We start from the raw sequence: 20047 nt of genomic DNA, 5'->3' as shown, positions 1-20047 counted from the left end.
TTACATATGTTTGAAGATTTCCCTTTGGAGATTAAGGAGATAATGAAGAAAGACTGTACTCTCGATAATATGTCTAAGAATTAATCTTTGTATTTCTTAGTTTTATTTACCAAAAATATATATATCATAGTCGGCAATGAAGTATATATGGTCCGTCATGTAGATTATCTATCATTAAAATTTTAACAGTTTAATTAGTTATTATCCAAAAAATATAATTGACTAAATTTTGAAGGATGATAATTAAAGTGATCCAAAAATTTAATGTCAAAGTCACAAAAAGAATCAATATTATGATTTTGTTTCCGTAAGAGGACTTCTATAGTCCCTCTCAAAAAAATAAAGTAATTTAATTCCGGACAATTTTGAAAGTGAGAAATTAAAGACAATTAATTACAATTTTAATTTTTTTATCAATTGTACATATATTTTATTGGTATAATGACAAGTTTATCTCTCAATTTTTATATATTCTATTAATTTGATATTGTTTTGACAAATTTAGTCCGAAAAATTTACATATTGTCAATTTAGTCTAAATTTAACATATTTAACACGTAACATTTACATATTCTCTCAATATTTGCATAGAATATATAAATATTAAGGGCTAAATTTATTATTATACTAATCAAAATTGTATACATTAACATTGTAATTAATTAATTTTAATTGCTCACTTTCAAAATTGTTAACAACATATTACTTTAATTTAAAAAAATTAATTTATTCAATATCAAAATTAAGGGTATGAAATAAGTGTTTTTACCTTCTTTTTTATTAATTAATTTCCTACTATACACCTACGAACACAGAAGATGTCTTGATGTATCAGTATAAATTAACTTGGGAGCTAAACACCTGTTTGTTTTCCTTGACATTATATATATATATATATATATATATTAATGGTTGACCTGGACAACTTACGTTTTACTTTTCATACTTTTTTTTATATATTTTATGTTTATTTTACTGTTTATAATTAGGGTTGGCGATTATCTTTTTCAACAATAGCATTTTTAAAATTTAAACTTAAGTCCTTCTTTAAAAAATGTAATGTGTTTTATTATTGCAAATATAAAAAAAATTAAAAATATATAGTACTTTTATAGTTTTATTTTTATTTATATATAATATTGAAAATATAAAAATTGAAAAGATATTCAAAAACAAAAAGAAGATAAAGTTACCTTTATTAGATTGTTTGCCCCAAGGGTTAAGTTAGAAAACTTTTTAGGGTTTTATCTTTTAAATTTTAATAATTTGTATCTTTATAATTTTTAAATGATTAAATTAAATTTTTATTATGGGGTCAAAGTGTAATTTTACTTTTTTTTAAATTTAAAATTTTTAAACTTTTAAAAGATAAATGATCAATTTTCTATTTTAGGGGGGGCGAAAGCCCTGTCAACCACCTAAATACATTACTGGTTTGCTTATTGAATAAAAATTATAGAGATACAAGCAAAAGTTGAGAGTTTGAAAAATAAAAAAGAGAATGATAAATGAGGGCTTGCCTAAAATTATTCGTAGCCCTTTTCAACCCTCAAATTGAATAATAAGACATGCATATTCAAACTCACGTCTTCCTACCGTAATAATGTTGCTAATGCTTATCAAGTTATCTATAGTATTACGGTAGGATTTCATTGCTTATTTGTTTTTCTTTCAATTTAGTCCTATCTTTTATTTATAACAATAAACTTTTATTAATTATATAATTTTAGATAAAGGCACATTATCATTGTTACACAATTATTTTCTTAAATAAATGGTTATATATAATTATTTATTTTAACTTCAAGCATTATGTATTCACTTATTTAATTGAATATACTTACCTATAAATTTCTTGTCTAATTGAAATATATAATAAATAAAAATAAAATATTTTTAGTCAAAAAATCAAATAAATTATTTAAGTAAATATAAATTTTATTTTGTTAGAAAATAATTATCATAGAAAAATATCTTTACGATTGCTATGTTCCAAAATCATATTTTATAAATAAACATGATCACAAAAAATTATATATTTATTTTATTAAAATATTAGCAGAAAAAAAATTATATAATTTTTTTTTAAAGAAACAAACAACACATAGGATAAAAAAAATTTCATTTGGGCTTTCTTTCCAAGGTGAGTTAAATTGAAAGTGGAAGACGGGCTGGGCATGCAAGGATCTTGTCTCCTTGTTAAATGCAATAATAACAATTTTAGTTACTTATAATTATCATCACTTCAAATTAAGTCCTTTTAAAATAAGATTTTTTTAACTTTAGCCTCCCTAAAATTTTATAATTTTATTTCAGCTCCTCAAAACTAAATTCCTAACTCCATTCTAACAAGATAGTAAATCGAAATCATTTGTATATCGATTGAAATATCAATTCAGATCATAAACCAAAACAATAAAATTAAGATTTTCTTTCAATATAAATTATGATCGGTATTGTTCGTAATGATGCATATATAAATATTATATCAATATAAAAATAGGATTAGGGCAAGGTAATTGATATTGTACTCATAGATATATAATTTTTTATTGAAATTGGTGCGTTTTAATACTAATTTATTTTGATATATTATTTTAAATTTAATTTTTATAAAATATTTATAAATATTAAATGAATGATACTACACTTATTTAGGCTGCCAAATATCATGATCCTCGACTGAGCAAACTAAAAATTACGAGTACAGTTATAAGTAAAAATATAAATACAATCATATGTAAATAATTATTATTTAGAATGAAGTTATTACAAAGCATAATCGGATTAAAAATTAGAATGTATTTAGAACTAAATTAGAATAAATTTGGATACAACTCACACGTAATAAAATTTAAACCCATAATATTTATGCACTGTAATTATGCTACGAAAATATTGTGAAAAAAGTTAGCATTGCTATCTTTTGGATTCTAACAATACTCTAAAATTTAATCAATATTATTTGAATCAGATCAGTTAAGGTATCAATCTAATTAAAGGGTTCGATTGATTATCAACTCTTTTTATTACAAAAAAAAAATTTAACCAATTTAATCACCGATACAAATTACAATTACAAGAACCTTTGAATTTAATCACCCAAAAAAGTGTTCCATGTGAGAGTCCACTTTGCAACTCCTATTTACCATTTGGTTAAGCTATAGATGAAATGGCAGTGTTAAAAAGGCATGGCGCATGAGAGGCATGCATATTTGAAGATGCCAAAATCTTGATATCCACTTACGTCCAAAAAAACTACAGAATGGTACACAGGAAGACATAAAAGTAGCAGAATGACAGGATGGATTCTCCTGTACTTGTCCATGGGTTGGAGAAAATAAAAGGATTTGAGAAAAATATAAGTCTTGAAAAATGAGTTTAGGAAACAGACCTTAAGTAAAGGTTTTTGGCGCAATCTTAGCTCGACCCGAATTTTTAATAAAAAAACTTTGCTGTTTTTGTTGTTATTTTCTCACTTTTTGTCATTATTTTATTACTATTTTACTGTTACGTTGCTACTATTTTGTTGTTAATGTTTGGATATAGTATTACATGTGTTTTATTATTAATTTTATTATTATTTTAGAAGTATTTACTTATTAAATTATATTTATTTTAATATTATTTAAGTATATAAACTTTTTTTTTAATTTATTTACTAAACAAGGACAACTGGGTTAACAAACTACCCAAAATGTGGCCAACACCAAGTAATTTGTGACAATCACGTGGTGCGCAGGAAGCTCTGAATTCTGATGCCAACCATAGCCGGAAAAAAACTACACCAAAGATGGGCCCTAAATTCAGTGCATTACGCGTTTTAGAGCAACAGGGCAGAACTCTCCCGGCCACGACATGGAATCCTTTGTTTAAAACAGAGGTTATAATGAGTCAGAAAAACTCGGCGCCATTAAAAAATTTTATTGACTTTGAATCTCTAAGCTTTTGCATAATTTCCCCCTAATTGTCTTTGTTAATTACTTCACTTTTACCATGCAAATCTAGAAATAAAGAAATGGGATTCCTTTGGGGTAAATGTCTACAACACTAAATCCTTGATTTCATTCTTTAATATGTAAATGCATGACTACTTTTTCATTGTTTTTATATCTGTAATTCATGTAACCCCCCCAAAAAAAAACAAAAATTAAATTTGTGTATTTATATGATATGATTAGTGTTTATAGATATAACACATGTATACTCAAAATGGGTTCGTATCGTACGTAGGCAAATTCATATTATGTATTGAGTGTCCTCATCTTGAATACGCATGTGCGAATCCATAAAGGTATGAGTCGTGATTAGCAGGTCAGTGGGTTGATAATAGTTAGTATCATAACAAGTAATTATATACGTGAAACTTTGATTGTAGTTCAAATATATATATGAACTTTAATTCTGATTTAATCATACATATTAAAAAAAAATAAATGCATTAGATTATTTTTATATTGGATAAATATAATTATTTGTGTATGCAATATATAAATATAAAACGATATTATATTTATAATTGTTTAAATGATTTGAGAGAATTAAATCAAATCAAAATTTCATGTATAAAATTGCACAAAATCAAAGTTCATATGTAATTTTGAGATTTCTTCCTATTGAAAAAGAATACATGTAAAAACCATATGTAACATTGGTTGAAACGAAAAATTAAGATAATGAAAATCATCTCAAAATGGTATCCGTTGTTTTCTAAAAATTACGAACATTTAATAATTTCGCAACCGAATTGAATTGAAACTTTCTTAATTACAATATGGCCCCCTTGACTATGTTTAAGGTGAGGGCACGAGGAATTATTCTCTCAAATCACTCACCTACTCCCTCATTGACAAATATTCATCCTTTTGAAAGGATTTTAAGACATAAGAACCCCTCTTTTCTTGTTTTCTTACTTAAAGCATAGTTCCTGTCACCCAAGTCTTAGTCACATGCTTCATTTTGCGTGGTAAAATTATTATTTAATTTCACAAGTTGGCCATAATTCTACTTACAAACTCTTTTTTTTTCTTGGTTTTTTCATTTTTGTTTTTAATGCACAGTAATTCCCACTATTTATCAAAATTTAGGGTTATTTTAATTTTTTTCTATATTATAATATTTAATTTTACTGATACTATTATTTTTATGCTCAACCGTAAGGAAACACACCAACTATTTAAAGGGGTGTTTAAAAGATGAGAGAAATGGGACCAAGAGGTATCTCCACCATCTATAGATAAATATGGGATATTTGGACCCACTTTGTATGATATATGTTCGGAAAGGTCAACGTCAAAGAAGAAGAATAAACCCTGAAAATGGAACGGAAGTGGAAAAGTCAACAAAGTTAACGCGGTTGTGAGGTATCATGCATTCAAATTATTTCATCTTTGTCAGCCATATTGAAGCTTCTTTTTTTTCTTCTAATTTTATTAGATTTATGCATATATTCTAGAACATATATCACTATAATAATAGTATTTGCATGCCAAATCTTCTTCTATTACGAAGTCTAAACAAACCCTGATTTTAAATTTCAATGTATTAGTTTGATTGGTATAATATGAAGATAAATATAATGTTTTGATATGGATCACATTCCAAAGGCCAAAAAGCAAAGTTGTACTTTTTTCCTATCTACTACTTTAGAATAAAAATGGAGGAAGAGACTGTATGTATGTGTGCAGCCGCGTCATTTTTGTCTTAATCCCACTTTTGTAGATTTATCTACTCAATTTTTCCCATAATTAAACAAATTAAATAATGTCTTTTAATTTCTTTATATATTATTTTATAGAAACTTGTCACCACATCATTCATGTTTTTTTTCGAATAATTTAATGATATCATAGTAAATTTCATCATGTTATTGACACATAATTTTGATAATTTTTCTTACCTTAAACTTTAAACTCTAAATCTTAAACCTTAAACTCGAAACCCTAAGCACTAAATTTAAAATATTACCTTGAACCCCAAATTCTAAACTTTGATCCTAAGTTTAGAGTTCGAGATTCAAGATTTAGGCACAAATACAATAGTATCACGTCACTAAATTTTAAAGATAACAAAATACTATTATACACTCATCTATATTTACTATCTTTTCCAACTTAGTTTAACTTTATAATTTTTAATCATTTTTTTCAGAAGTTAATATTTTTTTTTGTGCAACCAACTTTAAAAAAAAAATAGTTTCTAGACTGTGAATGTTTTCATTTTAAATTGATTTTTATTTTATATTATACATTTTTTAAAAGTAAAAATTATATAGTATTCAATCTTCATAAATAAGAATTGTGTAAATTTTAAAGTTTATATATTATTTAATTTTTTTTTATGTATTTTGTGTTTTTCTATAAAAATGACTAAAGTTTAAGAGTTAATCATATCTAATATAATTTATTCCATTATTATATATACAAAGTTATAAACATGTGTGGAACTTTGAAGAATTCCTTCTATATTTATATGTTGTTTTGTAAAATGATTCCTCAAGAGTGATAAATAAAGACAGTAGTATCATGGGGTGTTAGAAAGAAAAAAAAAAAAAGAAGGGTTCAAATCTCTTTGTCTGTTGGGTTTCCAGACCAGTTCTTGTTGGTGAATTTGATCTTAAAAGTGCCTCATTTCTGCTTCTAATGGCCGTAATGAAGTTTACATGGAGATCCATTATCCCAAGGTGTTCAAAGGGTATTGAAGAACCAGAAGCAGAAGCAGAAGCAGAACCAGAGACAAAGAAACAAGATTCAAAACAAGGTTCTTTTTCCAGGCTTGCAATGATAGATTTAAGTTACCCAAGTTCGAGGTTCACCGAGGATCTTTCCACATCGCTTGCCGGTTCAAATCTATATGTTTTTACACTGGAGGAATTAAAGGTGATAACACAGTGCTTTTCATCGGCTAATTTTCTAGGTGAAGGTGGGTTCGGACCAGTTCATAAAGGGTTCATTGATGACAACCTTAGACCTGGTTTAGAAGCTCAGCCTGTTGCTGTTAAACTCTTGGATTTAGAAGGCTTGCAAGGACACAGAGAATGGCTGGTCAGTGATTTTTTTTTTTTTGAATTTCATGAATTTCCCTTCTGTTTTTTTCAATGCTTGAAAAAGTTTGAATCTTTTTGTTAACAGACAGAAGTGGTGTTTCTTGCACAACTGAGTCATCCACACTTGGTGAAACTGATTGGATATTGCTGTGAAGATGAACATAGGCTGTTGGTGTATGAATATATGCCTAGAGGAAGCCTTGAAAACCAACTTTTTGCAAGTATGTTCTGTAAATTTACCTGTTTGGTTGGAAATTTTGTTCTTTATGTATTGAATTAATTTTAAATTATGAATCTTCCATTGATTTCAGAGTATTCAGTGCCACTTCCATGGTCGACAAGGATGAAAATTGCTCTTGGAGCTGCTAAGGGACTTGCTTATCTCCATGAAGCTGAAAAACCAGTCATTTACAGAGATTTTAAAGCTTCAAATATCTTGTTGGACTCGGTGAGTTTCTTGTCAGTTTTAGAACCTGAAACATGGTGGGGTCTTTCCTTATTTTCTGACATGTTTTTGTATTGTTCTTTTCTTTTACAGGATTACAGTGCTAAACTTTCAGATTTTGGGCTAGCAAAAGATGGTCCTGAAGGGGATAAAACCCATGTTTCAACCAGGGTAATGGGAACAAGAGGATATGCTGCTCCTGAATATATCATGACAGGTTACAAAAAATTTGATTCGAATTCATTTTTTTGTTCAATTTTGATGTTTTGGGTTAGAATCTGATTGTAATTTGTTGTTTTTTTAGGTCACTTGACTGCTATGAGTGATGTTTATAGTTTCGGAGTTGTACTTTTGGAGCTTCTAACAGGGAGGAGATCTTTAGACAAGAGCCGGTCTCCGAGGGAACAGAATTTAGCCGAGTGGGCTCGGCCGATGTTGAATGAATCTCGGAGACTTGCTCGGATAATGGACCCTAAGCTCGAAGGGCAGTACTCAGAAACAGGGGCCCGCAAAGCGGCAGCATTGGCATACCAATGCCTTAGCCACCGTGCAAAACAGAGACCGAAAATGAGTGATGTGGTCAATATTTTGGAGCCACTGCTGGACTATGAAGAAACCTCGGTTGGGACCTTTGTTTACACAGTCCCAACTCACCAAAATGGTGGTTCGCCACCAAAGGATGATACGGACACTAAAGAATGTGAAGCCAAAACCGAGTTAAAGAAAGAGAACGGCGACCACCACAACCGCCACCATCATCGGAGAAGCCACAAAAGCCGCGATGGCCATAGGCATCGAAACAAATCATCGAGTCAATCTTCGGTCCATTAAGAAAACTACACTTCGAAGCAAACCCTTGAAAACGGGTCTAATGAAGAATGCAATATAGACTAAGCACAAACTCGTACTTTTCACATTGTAAATAACTAGATATTGCCTTTTGGTTTGCCCACTTTGGAAAATGTTAAAAAGGATGTTTTAAGTTTCAATTACAAGAATTTTTGTTTTACTCGAAGTTGCATTTTTGTTGCTTCAGAATAAAATAATCAAGAATAGGATCGATCAATCGGAAAATGTATTATTCATATAAAGGATTTATTAGTTTACATGAATAAAAATGGTATTAGAGCATATAACCATACAATAATCTTTTCTTTTGATATATTTATATATTTTACAATTTAAGCAAAGAAAAGAGGATGACTGAGTTTAAACTCGTGTTTTGTAAATGTTAAACAAAAATTTTAATCATTGGCCAAGTATACGTATTTTATATTTTCCAGTGACTTTATATATTTTATTAATGGAAATATTTTATTGTAGTAGGCAATCTTTTTTTTTTTGAAACAAATATTCATAGTAGGTAATACTTAATAATCATTGGTTTCGTGCATAAGAAAATCTTATTTAGGCATGCCATATTATTAATGAAAAAAAATTAATTTAAATATAGTGTTATGCTAATATTTAATATTTAATATTTTAATTAAATTTTGTCTATCTATTTTTAATTTTTATAATGTTATTAATAATACATTTATTTATTTTGTTAATTTGGTAATGTGAAAGATTTTTTTTAAAATTATAATCGTATAATCGTAAGTGTATAAATATATATTTTGACATGATTCAAAATTGGTAAAAGTATTAAATAACCTTTTATATTAGGAGTTAGATTGCATAAAAATCACGGATAAATGAGAAAAAATTTACTGATGTTGAAAAAAAAAATGAATGATATAAAAAGAGTTTCGACTACATCTATTTAAAATGTTGAAAAAAAATCCTAATCTAATCAATGTCAAGTAGCAAAATGGCTCTCGTTCCTCACATATCCCCTTATTTTGCTACTGTATTTATTTTTTCAACAAGTGACGAGATTCGGGTCATACAAATTCTAACATGTACAGTAGTTCAAAGAGCAAATTGTTTTTTTTGTTAAAAATTTCATCCTTCTGTACTATTTAAAACTGATGTGGTTAACGAAATAACCAGAAAGTGATACTTAATATGCCACATGTATAACATATTGGCATATAAAGATCAGCTTTTAACAGTAGAAATAAATGAAATTTTTAATAAAAAATTAAATTACTCTTTGATCCAATGTATATGAATTAATTTACTTATTTTTTAATAAATGAAATAAAATACAATCTGACTCTTAATATAAAGATAATCACGGTATTTTCACAAAAGAAAAAGGGGAATAAAAATATTAAAAGATGTGAAATACAGCTAAGATTAACGCGGATTATACTATTATTATGAAAAGGATCAAATCGCCCCCTCTTAAATTACTCTCTTTCCATTCCAATCCTTTTTGTCTAAATAAGTATGCTAGCAGCAGCCACTTGCATTATTGCAATTATATTTGTCCTGACATTACATATTATATATTAATTCACTTCATTTACTAATTATAATATTAGGTTCATATTATCACTTTTAAAATATTATATGTATTTTTTTTTATAAATTGTAAGAGGAGGTTAAAATCCTAACTGTAACGTAACTAATACGATTTGAACCCATTACACCTAGGACAGTGAACACCCTAACTATTAGACTAACACACGAGATTTAAATATTTCATGTATTTAAATTTTAATATTTTATTTTTTATAATTTTTTAATTTCAATTAAATGAATTTTTTATTAAAAAAAGAAAAGAAAAGAGAAGAATAGGTACAAATCTACTTGACCAACTGGCAAATGATTTTGGCCATTTATGAGTTTCAGTCGAACCAAACTAAGCGCGTTGAATTCTCAATTGAGGCTTTAATTTTAGAAAATAATTTATTTTTTTCATGAAGACAACATAATAATGTTTTAATATTTTCATTAAAATGTTCTATATTATTATATATTTAATTTTTTTTACGTAATTTAATATATTATAAATTTAGAATTTGAGCCAGATTAGATTTAGTGTTTGAATGTTTAAGTTCGATCTCAATTTACATTTGAACGGGCCTAATTTTTATTAAAACTATTTTTTTTAACAAAATAATTAGACTTGTCCATGTGCTAGGCCGGGTGGTCTATTTAAAAACTGAAAGAGTTTGGGTAAAAATATAAACTCGAAAAATGGGTTTAGACAAAAAAGTAAAACATGTTTTCTAAATGGATCAGGCCTCGAGTAAGCTTCCTGGGCTCGCCCTGGCCCGAATTTGTAAAAAAAAATTACTACTATTTTTTTATTGTTTTGCCCCTATTTTTCATTGTTTTACTTTTATATTACTACTATTTTGTTGTTATTATTTGGAAATCGTATAACTCTTATTTTATTATTAATTTTGCTACTATTGTAGTAGAGGTATTTGCTTGTTAAATTGTGCTTATATTAGTGTTATTTAAGTATATTTTAAAAAAGAATTTCATTTGTTGGGAAATATTATTTTAATATTTTTAGTGTATTTGGTGTATTATATTTTTTAAATTTATTTTTATATAAAATAATAATATAAAAAATTTAATACAAGTGAGCCAAGCTTGATTCGAATTTTAATATTTTTATCCGGGTTGAATTTGAACAAAATTTTAAACTCATTTTCTAGATTGAATCCATATCTAAATTTTTTATTTGACTCGACCTATAAATAATTTTTCTAATAATATTATTCAAACCTTTTCAAATTTTGAGGTTGCTAATAACCTTTCTCTTACCCCCCAAAGTTAGTCCAGCAGAATTGGCAAAGCATTATTTTGGGATCCACATTGTCTGACTTGGTTTAATAGGTCTCATGGTTTTATAGTAAAAATAAAATAAAAATTGTATTGGTGTGGCAGCCTATAATGAACACACCATAATTCAAGAGGTACCATCAAATTCAATGCCTAAACATTAGCAGTGATTGCATGCAAGGTTCTGGGTATGTCCATTTAAAAGAAAAAGAAGATATTTATGTGTAGGAAAAATCATATTGGTATACTATATTTAGGTATGTTTGTTTGTGTGATGAAGTGAAAGAAGTAGTGTATTAGGATAATTATCATCATCTGCCTAAAACTCCAATGGGTTTAGGTCGGATCCTAATGAGCTCCTGGGATAAGGTTACAGGCTAAGTTCACAAGTTGAGCTCGTTCTCCTGCGAGGTTGTACGTGCATAACATCATATAAACACATACTGAGTTCAGAGTATAATACGTGTCTATATGTATGAAGCCTACCTATCATATTATGTCAATAAATAGTAACGATTTCATATAAATATATAAATACCACAACCTGACGAAGATAAAGAAAAACACTCAACAAAGTGGAAGAAAAAGACAGGGTTTCCTCAAAATCATCGAGCCCGCTGTTGCAGCCAAAGAATGATGGGTTTTTGCTGTTGTTGTAGTATTCTAGTGCTGGAAAATATGAAGCAGAAGCTGAGGAGGAGGAGTATGAAACTGTAAACTGTAGGCTAGGGCAGTGGGTTTTCTGGTTTCCTATTCACACAGGGAATGAAAAAAAAAAATAAACGTCGCCTGAGAGATTCGAACTCTCGCGGGGAAACCCCATGTACTTAGCAGGCACACGCCTTAACCACTCGGCCAAAGCGACGCTTATGACACGCTATTTTTGTATGATATTAATATCACGTAACTTTGATCATTAACATCAATCCATAAATCCAAACTTTAGGGTACCCTTTTTTCTATTCTATCAGATTAAGACCCATCTGTCATTAAGGAAAACAAAAAGGTTGCTTAGATTTAGGTGCAAAAAATTGAATTATAATGAGGACACGTCTCAACTACCAATGCTTTTTGTTGGGGAACAAAACAAAAGCATCTCCCCTTCCCTCCACTCCCCCATGTGCCTTGCAATGTGTACTCACTATGAACACCTCCATTGGGAACCTTCTCATTCCTATATATCCTCCCAAATAATTCCATTCCCCAATCTCACACTTCACTCATCCCCTATATTTAGATAATTTTTCAATTTTATGAAGTTTTCTATATATAAAATTTGAAGTTTATTGAAATATTTAATACAAATAATTTTATAAAAATGAATTCACTTTCTTTGACAAGGCACACTCATTTGGGGATATGATTATGTTTTAAAATATATATATAATAAACACCCACACTTTGAGATGCTCACTTTCCACATAGAAAATCATTAAAAAATACAACTACATTATCATTGCTATTAGTATTGTTTTTTTAGGGTTTGGTAATTTGTGTTGAAAAGTGTATGTAATGCAATATATATTAATAATATTAATGAAATATCAACTTTTAGTTGAACCAATTCAGAACCGTTGGATTATTTGTCCTTGAAAGCTTAATTTTATTGATTTAAAACCACAAAATCCTACCTCTCTTGATTAGGATGTGTGTGTGTGTGTGAGAGAGAGTGTGTGTGTGTGTTTTGTTTAGTGTTTAATATAGTAGGAAGCCACTCTAAGCTTTCAACATGAGCTCGGTATCACTCAATTAGAAAGAGTCCCGTTGTCAAGTAAGAAGGTTGTGCTCATGGGCATTTTTCTGGTCTACTAGCAATGATTCGAAGTATTCTTTTTATAATATTACAGATAAAAAATAGAGTTATTGATTGTTGCCTTAGTTTACGTCGTTTAGATTTAGGTTAAGGTGTCAAATATGGATATATTAATTTTTTTAATGAAGCAATATTTAGTAAGGTAACGTATAGTTAAGATCGTTAAACTTTTAGTAAGTTTACGTTTTGGTTTAGGTTTGAGTTCCTTCTCTATTCACACCAGCTTCACCAATTGAAAGCTCTTCTTCCTCTTCTCTTCTACAATTTGAGTTTTTTTTTCTCATAAAATAGTTTTGAATGTCACAAATTCGCGAACCAAAATCCAAAAAGTTTTCTTCTCCGATTTTCGACACTTACCATCATATCGACTTGGGTTTAAGGTATGTTTTTCTACTCATTGATAGCAATAGATCCATCGTACCAATCGTTAAATTGTTACTTGAAACTCGCTAGTCAGACTTTAAAAAAAAAACTTAACAATCCAGTGACTTAAATAAAGACTTTTGAATAGTTCAGTAACTTAAATGGAAACTTTTGAATAGTTCAATGACCATTTTGTAACTTTTTGAAGTTGATTGACATTGATGTAGTTTACCCTATTTAGTGTTTGAATTTGGTATTTTTTTTTAATTTGCTCCCTGGATTTTTCTATCTATATTAGTCTATCAACTCGACAACTTTTTCAATTTTAGTCCATATGATGTTGTAGTACTATGATATTATGCCACATCATCACCTAAAAAATTATAATTTTTTATAAAAAAATTATAATTTTTTAGGTGATGATGTTGTCAAATGGACTAAAATCGAGAAAAGTTGTTAAAGGACTACTTTAGGCACACACAAAAATTTTAAAAATCAAACTAAATATATATTAATTTATCCATTTATATATATATATGGAAAGCCCTTAAAAAAATAATATAGAAGTTAGCATCATTGGCAGCTTAGGCCCTCTTCCTCAAATTATGCTCACTTCTTTTCCAATTTTCATTGAGCTTTTTCCTCCTTTAATTATTGGTCACAAATGATTATGTAAGAACCCCCATCAAACTTGATTAAATCCCCTAATCCAAGCTACCCTAATTGCATTGGATATGCAAACTAATTGAGGGCTTGGGGCCTTTCTCTTTCTCACTAAACCTTTAAAGAGAAGGGAAAAAAAAACACCCTTCTTAAAAGATATTTGCAATTTAAAAAAACATGTTTTTATGATAATTTATGAACTCTTGTAAATTAAATATTGCCTCCTTGTTTTAAGCACTTTCTACTGTTAGTGAGTAACTGGTATTTTGCAAAGTTTTTAAAATTAGATTAGATTAATTGATTTACGAATTAGTTAAACCAAATTTTATTATATATAAAATTTTACCACATCATCAACTTTTAAAAATATGAAATTATTATTATACACTCGTCTGTAGAGAAAATATTTTATGGACCATTTCACCACATTGTTCATGGTCCATTTTCGATTATTTAATAATATTTTAACAATTTTTTTCATGTTATTGACACATAATTTTGGTAATTTTTTTTTGTAACCTCAACCCTGAATCTAGAATCCTGAACCAAAAACTTAGGACCCCAAACTCTTGCACCCTAAACTCGAATCCTAAACCTCAAACTCATAATTTGTAACACTGAACCCTTAAATCTTAAACCTTAAACCCAAACATGTACCCTCGAACCTCCAAACCTTAAACTTTAAATCTCAAATCCAAACCCTAAATCTCAAAGTTCGAGTTTCAAGGTTCAAAATAAAATAATTACCAAAATTATGTGTCAATAACATGAAAAAAAGTACACAAAAATTACTATTTTTTTAAAAATTGGTTGCATAAATATAAAAAAAATATTGCATAAATATAAAAAAATATTAACTTATGAAAAAAAACAAAATAATTAAAATTTGTAAAAGAATAAAAGATATTTATTTATAATTTAAAAAATTAATTATTTTAAGTCATTTAATTAAAGTTAAATTAATTTGGAAAATATATTAAATATAGATAAGTGTATAATTATATTTTATTATCTTTAAAATTTAATAACGTGATACTATTTTATTAATGCTTAAAAAATCGATGATATTAATTGAGCCAAAAATCAATGAGGTGACTGTTTTAACCATTAATTTACTTTCAGAAACTATTAATATGTGTATGTATATGTTAGTTTCTCTTGTGGTAAACAGGTCAGCTTTCATTATCATTGTTCCTTTTCTTTGCAAGACTATTAATCATGTGAAACCTAACCTTTTTGAACTTAAATATAATATATAAACTTTTTAAATTTATTTATTTAAGTATTGGGGATAATCCATGGGTTGAAGTTCAAAATCACCTATTATTTTATTCTTTTCATAATTCTTTATATGTTTAATGTTTTACCAAATTTAATTATTGAATTTGTTAATATATTTATACTTATAATTGCACGTTAAATTATAGTTATAGTTTTGAAATTTATCCCTTCGAGGAAGAGTTTAGTACCAATGATGGCACATTTCTAAAATTACTTACGGAAACGGTCCTTTTCTAAAAATAATAACGGATATAGATCGAAAACTTAAAAATGTATTGACATGGACGTGTTTTTAAGGGATAACCCGAAAAAACGCTACCACGTCAGTGCTTTTTCCTTTGTGTCAGGCAAAAGCATGTTGACATGGATGCTTTTGGTCATGTAATTTCCGTTAAATTTGCTTTTCTTGAACTTATCAATGTTATTTAAGAATTAGATTATCCCTTAAAAACACGTCTACATCGATATATTTTTGAGTTTTTAATTTACACCTGTTATTATTTTTAAAAACAGTTCATTTCCATAAATAATTTCTTGATACTAAACCCTTCGATGAACCATAAATTTTATGTTTACATTGATTTGCCATGTAATTCGATATCAAATCATATTGTGTTTTTTTTTTTTCTAAAGAAAAATGGACATGTGTTAATTTGGAATGGAAACTCTCAATTTCATGTGACATCAATGTATAGAAATCATGACCATACAAGTTTGCATGTATAATTATGTTGCACTCAATACTTTACCTTTTGTTTTTATTTTTCCTAAAGTTTTTTTTACGGGGATTTTCCCAAAACCCTATTTTACGGTGGAAAGCATATGTCAAAATTTATTCAAAGACGTTTAATTCATCTACAAATTTGGGATTATATAATATTTGATTTTGAATTTTTTTTATTTTAGCATATGAATTCGTAAACTAAATTAATTTTGTCATTCGATTCTACCAATATTTGATGATGTGATTAGCATGATTGAAATATGACTAGATTAATTGATTAGGCCCTATTGGATCGAGAACTAATTAATATGTTGATTTAAACAAAAGGGTTGAACCAATTGAATCGTAAACTTCTCAAAATCAATAAAAATCGAAATCTAGAACAAATTTAGTAGTTGAATCAGTTTAATTGGTTTAGTATTTTTAATTTTTATGATTATTTATTTATTTATTATTAGTCCAACAATTGAATCGAGAATCAATAATTTGATCAGTTCAATCATTGGTCTAGTTATTAGAGCACTATATGTGACACTCTAAAATTGTATCATGTCATTACTTGAAGATTTAGATAATTTTTTTAGTTTTCAAGTGATGATGTGACATAATTTTAGAGTGTCACGTCATCAAACTTTTATATTTATTTTTGTGATAATTGATTTAATTACTATTTAATAGCAAATGGCTTTTCACGAAAAAGATGTAAAAATTATCATGAAATCAAATAGTATCATATTGGAAGAACGAATTTTTCCCAAATAGATTAAGAGTATCCTATAATGGTAACACACTTATGACAATATCATTGGACGATCACTGATTAAGTAGTTTTCGTAATGGTATGTAATTAGGAGAGTTCAATCATGATACGATACTATAGTGGAATGAGTTCGTGACTGAATAAGTTTATAATTAATAAGCGAAAAGCTGAAACTTAATTATAAACTATATCCATCTGCTGGCTCATTGAAACCAGAAATGAATTGCATATAGAACCAAATGAATAAAAATAAATAGAAATGATAAAGTTAGAGAAGCGAGTCACATTCATAAATGAATGCGTTTTCTCACTGAGTCTAGAGAATACTTGAAAATTAACTTATGATTTTTGAATTATTATTTAAATAATTGATGTCTGAAAATTAAATTAAATTAAAAATCCATTATGAATCCAATTGAATAAGTAAATTAAATATATTTGTGTCATAGATTCTTTTCCAGTAAAATTATTATGATTTTAACGGAATTAAAATTAAGTTAAGAAAATTACTTAATTGGAAATTAATTTAGTTAATGGAATTAATTAAATTAATAGAACCAATAATATTTATTTTGAAAAATAGAAAATAAGTATAAGATTTAATTAAATTATAAAATGTTGGGTTAAGAGTTTAAGAAACACATATAATTGAGCTCAATGTAGGAGATGCTCAAATCCTTTCATCATAAGGAGAGGGGTGACAAGGCGAGTTTCACCTCCTCCCTAGTTAGACTAGGAGAATTTTTATTTTTTTATTTTAAATAATATTATTTGTTCAACTCTTATTCAACAAGGATTCTCCCACCTCTTCCTATAAATAGATGTCACTAGTAAAACTATGAACACACAATTTTTATATATTATTATTCTACCAGAAAGTAATAAAAATTTATTTTTTAAGAATAAATTCTATTTTTTAGAGATTACGATTTCTACCTTTTCCTATTGTGATAATTATTTTCCCACTGAAAGAAATTAAATCATTTCTTGTTCTACATTTGGTTTATGTTGCTCGAACTCACACTCAACACAATTCGAGGTACGAAGATAACAAAAAAGGTCGTTCAGTTGAAAGCTGGGAACGATACAGATCCATCTTGCACAAACACGTGTACTTTTCGAGAAAAAAATCATTAATATAAATATCACAAGCTGACTCGATATTCAAAATTTTTAAACTTTCGTTATAAATAAAAACCATTTTCTTAACTAAATTTCTCCAATAATTACAAACTCAAACCTTCACAACTTTTGTTAATTCAGCTCCTACATTTTTTTTTTCTTTAATTGCAAAAAGAAAATCATAAAGAAAAAGTTACAAAAATTTCCCAAAGGTGTCGACAAATTAAAGATAAAAAAGAAAAAGACCTTACTATTATTCACTATTCTTAAAGATTTTAACTAGCTTAGCACATGTACAGTCAAAATAAAGACAAGAAAAAAGACATAATCCTATTTTAACTAGTCTAGGGAGTGGCATGATCAATACTCAAATCAAAACTACATTTTGTATATGAATGATTTTTTTTTTAAATTATAAGAGAAGAACAAAGATTTAATAGCAACACGATTAACATGATTCAAACCTAGATTATATGTAGAACGATGAACACTTTGATCATTAAACTAACACACAGTATTAACTTTTTCGATAAATATTAATACAAACTTTTCTTCTCTTCTATTTCATCTATCCCCTTTCAGAAAATGCCACCCAAAACTAAACCTATTTGCTTTTTTTTTTCCTTTTATCTTACATGTGTTGGTTGCCATGTGTTATAATTTATTATGGAAACTTTCAATTTCATATTTCATCAATTTATTAAAATTATCGCCATACAACATGATAGAAGTTTGTATAATTATCTTGCACTCAATCTTTTACTTTATTTTTCCTTTGTTTATTGGCCTTTTTCAAAGGGTGTGTAATCCTTTCTATCATGACAACGTTGGCGACGTTGGCACATTAGAACATAAGCTTTAGAGTTTTCAAGTAAATATCAATAATTAACATTAACTTGATGATAAGGTGAAGTTATTAAAACTTCAAAATCTCATGATTGAGTTCCATATGTGTATGAACGAATTCATTTGAATTTAATCGATTTTTTATTTAATGTTTCCTGAAAACGTGTTGAATATCGTTTATTACAAGTTATTACTTAAAATTAACTCAATTGAACCCATGCTAACTCTTTTATCCCTCAATTGAAAAGAACAAAGAAAAGAACAGACACCAATGTGTGGGTACAAGCTGGCCTGAGAAAGAGAAGGTATTAGAAAAAGAACTGTTATGACAATCAATCACTTTGACTGATTATAGAACAAAACAGATCGATTGTCCTTTTTCAACATTTTTATGATTAGTCGGTATACACATAAAGTGTATTCTATTGTTTTATTTATTCAACCATGTTCAGATTTAAAGGTTTAATCTTTCGAAAGAAAATATAAAAATTAATTGTATAATTTAATTTAATATTTTTGTTTAAAATAATAATTTAACGTGTTAAATTAATTTATCATTATATTATTAATAATAATTAATGTTTAATGATTAAAATATTATAATATAATGTAATATTTTAAACATAAATTATTATTTTAATAATTTAGAAATTTCAATGTCACAGTCGGTGAATCAAAAGAAAAAGCAGAAAGATGGTTCATAAATTGCAGAAAGAGCGCATTGGAATTCGAAAAAATTGAAGAAAGAAAAGGGAAAGCAGTGGGGGCGTGCGGTGTTTATGCAGATAATCTATTTATTCAGATTTTGTGGGAGGCTTTGGTGCCTCGATTGACGCCATTGTCCCCGGCTACATTAGACTACTCTTCCCCACCTACATTTCATGTGGCCCCTATAACTCATAATCTCTCTCATATTTTAAGCATTTACTCGAGTTATTATAGCAAGTTAACTTGATTATATAGTAATTAAAAATATATTTATTTTATAAAATAATTTATATATTTTTTTGTTTTTAATATAAAAATACTATTGGATTTGAATTTTTCACACAATTTTTAATATTTTTTTGTGATTTCAATTAAGATATTATTTTATTTATTATTTATTATAAATATATTTACTACAGTATAAGATAATCATTTTCAATAAAAAAATATAAATGGATTTAAGATGGTGTTATATATAATTTATTGTAAGACTTGATGTAATAATTAAAACTTTTATTTGACACTTATGTGTTCAAATTTCAACAAATTTTTCCACCTCTTCCAATATTGCAACAATATAAGAAAATAAC

The 20047-nt window shown here is 27.6% G+C and overlaps 1 protein-coding gene and 1 non-coding gene across 3 annotated transcripts; one reads left to right on the top strand and one right to left on the bottom strand.

The window, feature by feature from the left end:
• Positions 1-6388: 6388 nt before the first annotated feature.
• On the top strand, positions 6389-8505 carry LOC121212572 (serine/threonine-protein kinase RIPK). Of its 2 annotated transcripts, none has more exons than XM_041085632.1 (5): positions 6389-7043; positions 7131-7266; positions 7357-7493; positions 7584-7707; positions 7795-8505. In XM_041085632.1, the coding sequence occupies exons 1-5, from the start codon at positions 6642-6644 to the stop codon at positions 8319-8321; spliced, it is 1326 nt and encodes a 441-aa protein (XP_040941566.1). In that variant the 5' UTR covers positions 6389-6641; the 3' UTR covers positions 8322-8505. The 2 variants fall into 2 exon arrangements, with proteins under 2 accessions (XP_040941566.1, XP_040941567.1); XM_041085633.1 differs by having other exon boundaries at positions 6451-7043; positions 7858-8505.
• A 3455-nt stretch (positions 8506-11960) lies between these two features.
• On the bottom strand, positions 11961-12042 carry TRNAS-GCU (transfer RNA serine (anticodon GCU)). Its single transcript has one exon. It is a non-coding gene; the product is annotated as a tRNA-Ser (tRNA).
• Between the last annotated feature and the right edge of the window lie 8005 nt (positions 12043-20047).

This window comes from Gossypium hirsutum, chromosome A13, assembly GCF_007990345.1.
Source record: "Gossypium hirsutum isolate 1008001.06 chromosome A13, Gossypium_hirsutum_v2.1, whole genome shotgun sequence".
In the NCBI taxonomy this organism is placed as follows: Eukaryota; Viridiplantae; Streptophyta; class Magnoliopsida; order Malvales; family Malvaceae; genus Gossypium; species Gossypium hirsutum.
The sequence above is the reverse complement of the archived record's forward strand: the minus strand, read 5'-3'. Positions and strand labels throughout refer to the sequence as shown.